Source organism: Rattus norvegicus, chromosome 17 (genome assembly GCF_036323735.1).
Source record: "Rattus norvegicus strain BN/NHsdMcwi chromosome 17, GRCr8, whole genome shotgun sequence".
NCBI classification, from domain to species: Eukaryota; Metazoa; Chordata; class Mammalia; order Rodentia; family Muridae; genus Rattus; species Rattus norvegicus.
In genome coordinates, this window is record NC_086035.1 from 18,127,893 (window position 1) to 18,137,500 (window position 9,608).

The following is a 9,608-nucleotide window of genomic DNA, read 5'->3' on the forward strand; positions in this document are numbered from 1 at the left end:
AAGTGGGACAATAAGCTTAATTGAAACTAGAAAATGTCTACATGTTTAGGGAACGTATTTGGGTAGTTAGAGGGTAAGACCACCCACGGAAGACACTCTATCCTATAGGGAGCCCCCAGGGGAACTCTCTGACCACCTTAGTTGAATTTTAAAACAATAATAGCTACTGTGAATCTATGACTATCTATTTCAATTTTAGGATATGAAATAAAAAATAAACAGAATCACCAGTATACTTTATCCACGTTGTGTGTATTTCGGGGCTGAGGCGTAGCTCAGTGATGGAGCGTGGGTTCAGCCTGCATAAGTTCTTGAATTCAGTCCCTGAACCATCATGTTTTTAAAAATCATATTATGTGAGGTAAAGGGGGTCAGGCAGGGGCTAGAAAGAGCATCGTGAGAAGAGAGATCTGAAGGTAATGGACTCCATATCATGTGATTGTCATGTGACATGACAACAGAAGTAGGGGAGAGGGAAACCAACAAGCAGGGTCACAGGAGAAAATGCTATCGTGAAACCCGTTACTTTTTAGGATGAATTTTTTTTCAGTTAATTTAAAAAAAAAAGAAGTACAAAGTGGAAAAATAAATTTGAAAGACATATTTTACAATGTCAGCACTGCTTAAAAGCTGACTTTCTTTGTTCTGTTCTCATCCCGTGCCTTGACCTTGGTCAGCGGATGACCTCAGTGCCAATGAGCAGCTGGTGGGCCCCCACGCGTCGGGAGTGAACTCCATCCTGCCCAAGGAGCATGGCAGCCAGTTTTTCTACCTGCCCATCATAAAGCACAGTGATGACGAGGTAATACCCCTGGGGCTCTCTCGGGGTCTTCACATGAGCACAGGGGCCCCGTCGGCCCCGTAAACAGCTGTGGTCAGCTCTGGGAGAAGGGGACTGAGGGCATCGGACAAATATCACCATTCCAAATAGACAGAGGAGGAAATCTGACCACAGCAAATAGGGTTGGTTTCCTTTCTCTGGGATATCTCGCAAACTGCTCCACCTGAGGAGGCTTACTTCTGTCCCCCAACTTTCTGCTACTCCCAGGTTTCAGCCACAGCCTCCTGGGACTCCTCGGTGCACGACTCTCTTCACCTGAACCGGGTCACACCACAGAACGAGAGGATCTACCTGATCGTGAAGACCACCGTTCAGCTCAGCCACCCGGCCGCCATGGAGTTAGTGTTGCGGAAGCGGATTGCAGCCAATATTTATAACAAGCAGGTAGTGAGGGGACTGGCTTGCCGTAAAGCGTCCAAGGGCACAATTAGCTCCTCTGTGTCACCTCAGCTTCTGGTAGACAGCAGTGGTAGAACCCATGGCCATGGTGGCCAGATGTAGACCGCAGAAGGAAACGCTAGCCCCAGACTCTAACCTTACCACGTTCATCGGTTAGGGTATCCACACTCTATGGGGCTGGAGGCACGGGCTCAGCAGTTAGGAGCACTCGCTCCCATCTAGAGAATTTGCTTCCCAGCGCCAGTGTCAGGTGACTCTCCTTGAACTGTAACTCCAGCTCCAGGGCATCTGACGCCCTCTTCTTCAGGTACTCCCACATACATACATACATACATACTACATGCATACCCACACACAGACAGACACACATACAAATAAAATGGACCTCTTTAAAAAGAACTACAATATTTGCAGGCAGCTGCCGATATGTGAGGCCCAGTCATGTTAATGGCAAGGCAGACTCCTATTGCTTGGCTAAACTCCATGGCATAGGTGCTGTCTACAAAACCGACCTCCCTGTGTTCTTCAGACTGTCCTAGGACAGCTGGCTAACCCTAGAAAGATGAAGGGCAGTTACCTGGGGATACCATGCCTCTGCCTGTCTGACCCCCAATCACAGTTGCTCTTCATGGTATCCCTGGGCGACCTTGGCTGAAACTCACTGTGCAACGCAGGCTCTCACAGACGTGAAGCCCTGAGTGCTGGGATTGAAGTTGTGCATCACCACACCAGGCTGAGAGAAGATGTCTTAAAGGCGTTTTATTACGTTTATATATTTGTCTAGTGTGTGTTTGCATTTGTGTGCCTCTGAGGCATGTGTGGAGGTTGGAGGATGCTCCTCCCACATGTGGGTCCTGGGGCTCAAATTCCGGTCACCAGGCAGGGAGGTGATGTCTCTACTCACAAAGCCATCTTGCCAACCAGAGTTGGATTTCTAGGTTTAACATTCGGTTTAGTTTTTTTGTTTGTTTGTTTGTTTTCTGCTCGTTTCTTTTTCTTTTCTTACTTTATTTAATTCATTACTTGAGACAGGGTTCATTCAGTAGCCTCAAACCCTTATATTGACTGTGTGACCCAGATGAGCTTTGAAACTGAAAAAGAATCCTCCTGCCTCAGCCTCTCACATACCAGGATTTCTAGATGTGAACCGCCATGCCCAGATTGTTTTAAATTCGGGGATTTTGTGTTTTGGGGTTTTTTTTGTTGTTGTTTTGTTTTGTTTTGTTGAAAATATCTATACTATTTGAATAACAATACTTTTCCAGTTTGTAGAATATTAGGTATTTGTCTTAGATTTGTCATGTAATTTACTCCAGCTTTCCTTTCCTTTTCTACCAGAGTTTCACGCAGAGTTTAAAGAGGCGAATATCACTGATCAATATATGTTACTCCTGCGGCGTGACCTATGAGATAGTGTCCAATATACCAAAGGTAACAGCTGCTGCTGCTGCAGATGCCTGTATGTGAGTGGAACGGGGGTGTCGCTTCTCAGTGCTTTGACAGCACGTCGCAACCCTTAGGAAGACGCCATTCACAGAACAACAGTCGCCTCCTTTCTGTGCCTTTAGGCTACCGAGGAGATTGAGGACCGGGAGACGCTGGCCCTCCTGGCAGCTCGGAGTGAGAACGAGGGCACTTTGGATGGGGAGACGTACATCGAGAAGTACACTCGGGGTGTGCTGCAGGTCGAGAACATCCTGAGTCTGGAGCGGCTCCGGCAGGTAAGTAGCTGGCTGTCTAGTCCTGAGGATGCCCTTGTCAGCTTTCCCAAGCAGTGGACAGAGATGAAGCAGACACCCCTCAGAAAAGGAGTGCTTGGATAGCCATTTCCTTAGTGAAAGGACTCTGACAGTGCATGTGTGTGTGTGTGTGTGTGTGTGTGTGTGTGTGTGTGTGTGTGTGCATGCGTGCGTGCATGCGTGTTACGTGTGTTTTGTGTTTGCTATACATGTGTGTTGTACACATGCGTGTTTATGTGTTACGCTTTGTATGTGTATAATGTGTGTTGAATGTATGTGCATGTTTGTGTGTGTTGTATGTGTGTGTGCTATGAGTTGTGCTTACATGGATGTGTGTGGGTGATGTATGGGGTGTGTGTGTGTGTGTGTGTGTGTGTGTGTGTGTGTGTGTGTGTTTTGTTTTTTTTTTTCTTTTCTTTTCTTTTTTTCGGAGCTGAGGACAGAACCCAAGGCCTTGCACTTGCTAGGCAAGCGCTCTACCACTGAGCTAAATCCCCAACCCCGTGTGTGTGTGTTTTAATAAAGGATCTTGCCCCGAAGACCTGCCTGGATTAGAACTCAATATATACACTAGTCTGGTCTCCAACATGTAGCTATCCTCCTGCCTCTGCTCTCGTGCTGGATTACACATATGTGCTGCCACACTAAGCCCCCAAGCACCGTGTTCGAATGATGTAAGTATATTATATGGCTTAGTGGTCAAGATCACTCTTGGGTGGAAGTTCTGTTATAATTCCTTTTTCTGAAGAGAGAGTTGAGGCCAGAAGTTACCCGGCAAGGCAGCGGTATAAAGCCGTGTATCATCCAAACGGATTGACTCTGAAGTCCTTGCATTGAGCCACATTTGTCACTCCGTTCCTAACAGTTGGGCATCTAAGTCGCCAGACTGATGTGTAACTTAAAGTAAGGCGGTAGAGCTGGTGGAGGGCTTGCCCAGCGTGCGTGAGAACCTGGGTCTGAGCTCTGCTACGGCAGAAACCGGGCATGGTCTTCCTGTACACTTGTGGTCCCAGCATCTTCAAGGTGGAGGCAGGAGACTCAGAAGCTCAGTTACCTTTGGCTGTGTGATCCAAGCCTGACCTAGGCTATGTGAGATCCTCCACATCAGGAAATATCATTAATAATAATATTATTAATATTAATATAAAATATTGCACTTGGCAGCAGTGCTGAGATGTGTAACATGTGCACGTTCCTTGGGGACCGGAGCTGACCTGACAGTGCACTGGGTGACTAGAAGGGTGCAGTTGGTGTTTTTCAAAACAGTCTCCTGTCGGTGTGGAGCACACTGAAGGCGGACACAGGAAAAGCCCAACAGCATCATTTCTTAGGACGCCTTCGCTTTCTTCTGCACACGTGTATCAGTTTATAGCATGTCCTCTGCTCAGCAGTGTTCCTGGTCTGTGTTTGGAATTTTTAATTTATTTGAAAGATTTGATTGATTGATTGATTGATTGATTGATTTTTGTTGTTGTTTTAAAAAACATGTGGTCGTTGTTCCAGTCTTATAATATTGGTTTCTGTGTGTGTACAGTTGAAGTGGTTTTTACATTTGTGTTTTCTGAGTCTTCTAAAATAAACCCGCGTACAGTTCATAGCCATATGAGACAGTCATAGCTGTTTGCTTTGCTGTGTTTACAGGCCGTCACGGTGAAGGAAGCGCTCTCCACCAAAACGAGGCACATTCGGAGAAGCCTCAGTACACCGAATGTTCACAACGTGAGTGCACCCAGGCAGGGTCCTGCTGCTCCTGTGACTTACTCCGAGACTTGGGGGTGGAGGGTCTGAGACCACAGGAGGTTGGAGCTTACGTGGTGGGAACAGGGCACACAGTACTAAATGGGGCACCCCAGAGGGCCGAACCTCTTCCAGCGGCAGGGAGGCAAGGGCAGATTAGTGTAAAGACCACTTCGCAGCAGTGTCTTCCCAGGCACAGCCAAGTGAAGGAAAACCTGGGACTGACCCCTTCCCTTCCTAATGTGAGGAACTGCCAGAAAGTGATGTAAAACGCGGCACTCAGTACCCTACAGGTTACTCCTGAACACAGTGCACGCATTAGAAGTAGATAACACGGGGTCGAATGATGCCTCAGAGCAGCGGTCCTCAGCCTTCCGAGTGCTGCAGCCCTTCAATACAGTTCCTCATAGTGTGGTGACCCCAATCCCAAAACCATTTCTGTTGTTACTTCATGACTGTAATTTTGCCACTGTTATGAATCATAGTGTAAATTTCTGATATTCAGGGTACCTGATATGCAACCCCTGTGAAAGGGTCATTCAACCTCAAGGGGTTATGCCAAAGAAAATAGCAATTCCCAGCAACCACAGGTTGAGAGCCACTGCTGCGTTAGTGTGTAAAGTGCTTGCCACGCAAGCCCGAGCACCTGTGTTTGGATCTCTACCATCCACATAAAAACCCTGACGTGGTGTGTCCCTGTGAACACGGTAACAGGAGACATAGGAGTGTGCAGGCCAGCCATACTAGCCACAAGTGGCAAGTAGAGAGTTCAAAGACCCTGTCTCAGAAAAGGAAGCTAGGAGACACCTGAAGTCAAACTCTACCCTCTACACGGGTGAGCATAGACAGGCACACGTGCACACACACACATGTGCATACACTACACTACACTCACACACATGAAATAGGCAATAAAAGACTCAGGAGTTATGAATTGAAAGCATCCTCCCAGGTTGAGGATGTAGATCAGGGGTAGAGCATTGGCCTAGCATGCGCTTGCCCAGCTTCAGTCCTCAGTGCTACAAAGGAAGACAGGAGATACCTGCACACTCGCGTGCGCAAACACACGTGCACGCACACACGTGCACACGATTTTGTCCTTTTGGGTGTCTTGTTTTGTTTTGAAGTAGGGTCCTACTATGTCACCCTGGATAGTCTCAAACACACAGAGATCGCCAGTCTTTACCACCTAAGTACTGGAACTAGGTGTGTGCACCACTATGCCTAGCTAATTGAAAAAAAATTTTAAAAGACACTGTCCCAATTATTTATCAAGGAAGAGCTCACAATACAGCTTGAAATAAGCTTAGAACTAACTGATCATAAAAATATACATAAACCAATAGTTGCAGAGCATAAAGTGGTATTTAAATGAATATCCTTAGCCCTAAAATGCCTATTCACCATGTCCCAGTGAGAATTCTAGACAGCACAAGAAATGAAAGAGCAAGAATATTCGTAAGGAACACAAGGCCTGGAGGGATGGCTCCATCCAGCCAGCTCAGAGCACTGGCTGCTCTCCCAGAAGCCCCTGACACCCACACGGCAGCTCACAACTGTCTTTAACTCCAGGTCCAGGGGCTCTGGCACCCTCACAAGACATGCGTGCACCAATATGCACAAAATAAAAATAAATAAATCATTAAAAAAAATAACTACAGAGGACTCATAAGACGGCTCAGCAGGGAAAGGCTCTTGCTAGCTAACAATCTGAGGTCAGGTCCTGGAACCCACGCGGTAGAAAGAAATACCAACTCCTGCAAGTTGTCTTCTGAACACACACACACACACACACACACGGGCACAGACACATACAACAGGCACATGTGTTCACACACATGCACAATAAATAAAATGTAGTGAAAATGTTCAGAAATGTATATATGTTAAGAAGAGTTTAAAAGTAGATGTGGGTATAGTGGTACACACTGTGATCACAGCAGTCAGTGGACTAAGTCAGGCCAGCCAGGGCTGTGTAGAAGTCTAAAATAAAAAAAGCAGGCAGTATCCTGATCACTGGTACGACATTTATGTGATGTACTTGATGTACATGGATGTACATGTACCCCAGAACCAAAGCATAAAATAAAGAAAACACACTTGTAAAGTTATTGTTTTCAAGCGTTGGAGTATGTATCAGCCCCGGGCTCTAGCTTTAGATAATAATATTCAAAGAGAATAGTTCCCACACCAAAAAAGAAATACTAAACTGAGTGGTGGTTGCAAACACTTTTAATGCCAGCACAGGGGAGGCAGAGGCAGGCAGATCTCTATGAGTTTAAGGCCAGCCTGGTCTATAAAGCAAGTTCCAGGACAGCCAGGACTACACAAAGGAACCCTATCTTGAGAAAGACCAAAAAGAAAAAAAAGAAAGGAAAAAAAGAAAAGAAATACTAAATGAAAATTTAGGGGTTCAGTTAGCGCATTCCAAATGTGGAAAACTTCACAGGAAAAGCGTTACCAGAGAGAAGCAACTAGCAACTAGTCAAGAGTCTAGGAAATGAACTTTAAAAAGCAAAAACAAACAAAAATTTCGATAGGACTTTTTAAGATCATCCTAAACTCCTAACATGGTTTTTAAGGTAGGTGGATGGCAGCTTGAGGCCAGCCCAGTCTACTTTAGTGAGGTGCTGTCTCATAAAACAAAAACGGAACAGAAAAAAAGAGAATAATAATCCTGAGACCAGGGCACGAAGCCACAGTGGACAGAGATGGCAAAGGATTTGTCGCAACATGTTGTCTGTGGGCTTCTAATCAATCTCACCAATTTACCAAGGCTGACCTCAAATTCATAATCCTCCTGCCTCAGCCTCCCTAAGACCTAGGATCGTAGGTGTATACCACCACGCCTATCCCATCTGTCATAGTGTGTAAGTGAAAGCATGAGTAAGAAGCAGGATAAGGAGGTGGATCAGCAGATAAGGGCACTTGTTGCCAAGCCTTGTGACCCGAGATCCATCCCAGGACCCGGAGGGTTGAAGGGGAAAACTCATTCCTGAAATATCTCCTCCAACTTGCGTGCATGCATGCCATGGTATACACAGACACGCGCAGACACACACACACACACAAATGTTTAATGAAAAATCATTTGAAAATATTAAAAGCAGCCTAGGTAGCCACCAGTAGAAAAAAAACGGAACCAGAATCATTACGCTATAAAACACCACAAATAGGGGGTTGGGGATTTAGCTCAGTGGTAGAGCGCTTGCCTAGGAAGCGCAAGGCCCTGGGTTCAGTCCCCAGCTCCGGAAAAAAAAAAAAAAAAAGAACCAAAACACCACAAATAGTAATATAGCACCTACGAAGTGTAAAATATGCAAATTAATACTATTTATTATCAGCATATGTCCTTATGTAATTCTAGAAATAGTGTGAAAGTAATAAACCCCAGTTTGAGAGTAGTCATGGTGCCTGGTGAGGGAAAGCAAGGGAAGAAAGTCACAAGGGTCCAATCTGTGCCAATAGACTTATAAAATAAGAAGGAAATTAATAGGTGTACGTGGTGCATGCCTGTAACCCCAGCACTCGGGAGGCAGAGGCAGGAAGACTACAAGTCCAAGGCTAGCAAGGGCTAGCCTTGAAACCCTGTCTCAAAAGAACCAGATGATTATTAAATAAATGAGTCGGGCTGGAGAGATGGCTCAGTGGTTAAGAGCACTGACTGCTCTTCCAGAGGTCCTGAGTTCAAATCCCAGCAACGACATGGTGGTTCACAACCATCTGTAATGGGATCTGATGCCCTCTTCTGGTGTGTCTGACGACAGCTACAGTATACTTACATATAATAAATACGATTAAAAAAAAAAAGTCATGTTGGTAACATATTCATCTCTCACAGGTCTCCTCTAGCCGGCCAGATCTCTCTGGCTTCGATGAAGATGATAAGGTATGTATACAGTGCTTACCAACACCTAAGTTCTTGAGAGGAGACTGTGTGTCCAGGTATGTGTATGTGTGTTAAAGATTTTATTTTATGCATGTGTTTGCCTCCGTGTATGTCTCTGCAGTGTTTTCATGCAGTGCCCACAGAGGGCAGAAGAGGACCTTTGGAGCCCCTGGAATGGGGGTGACAGATGGTTGGAAGTCAATTTGTGGGTACAGGGAGCAGAACCCAGGTCCTGCATTTAACCACTGAGCCATCCCTCCAGCCCCCATGCTTACAATTTTTGTCGACATGCTTGAGAAACTTAATTTAGTTAGTCCTTAAAGGCAGCAACCCCTAAGAAGGTGAATGAGTTCCTGCGAGCGTTTCCCCTGTTAGAGTCAGCGTCCATGGCCATTCAGAGTTCATGGTCTCAGGCGCATGTCAAATCAGCATACCATCTAGTTTGCCGTGCACAGGGCCTCCTAGCCTGTGCTCCTCTCTGGTAGGATTATGATTCACTTAATGATCATCCTCACTAAAAGTGGTTTAGACTGGTCTTACGTTAACCAGTCAGCATGCAGATGTGTGAGACTAATGCAAGCCACTGCCCAGGGAGGGAGGGAGATAGAGGGGGGCTTCATGGGATATCAGCAGTGGTCACCAGAGGGCATGATGGCCAGTCCTTTAATACCAGCCCTCGGCAGGCAGAGGCAGGCAGATCTCTGTGGGCTTGAAGTCACCCAGGACTACATAGTGAGAATCTGTCTCCTAAAAACAAAACAAAACAAAACAAAATTTCATCAGTGTGTAGAATTTTAATCTTAAAATGCAATAAAATGCTAACATTTGTTCACTCTTGTTTTTAGTGGTATTTGTCTTAATCATGGTATAATCATTTTATATACATATATACATTTGAGACGTTTTGCAATAAAACTAGTTTTAAAAGTGTGGGAGCACATATGCCACTCTTAAAAAAAATTATGGGCATGAGCAGGATATAAAGTGAATAATTAAAAATTAC

The 9,608-nt window shown here is 45.5% G+C and overlaps 1 protein-coding gene across 15 annotated transcripts in view; it reads left to right on the forward strand.

Moving 5' to 3' along the window:
• The window catches only part of Kif13a (kinesin family member 13A), a 182,537-nt gene that overhangs the window by 155,666 nt on the left and 17,263 nt on the right, over positions 1-9,608 (forward strand). For all 15 annotated transcript variants that reach the window (XM_063276527.1, XM_063276529.1, XM_063276531.1 and 12 more), the window contains 6 exons: positions 678-802; positions 1,049-1,225; positions 2,579-2,671; positions 2,809-2,961; positions 4,621-4,698; positions 8,558-8,605. In XM_063276527.1, the coding sequence (XP_063132597.1) occupies positions 678-802; positions 1,049-1,225; positions 2,579-2,671; positions 2,809-2,961; positions 4,621-4,698; positions 8,558-8,605 (674 nt within the window). The remainder of the gene's footprint in view (positions 1-677; positions 803-1,048; positions 1,226-2,578; positions 2,672-2,808; positions 2,962-4,620; positions 4,699-8,557; positions 8,606-9,608) is intronic.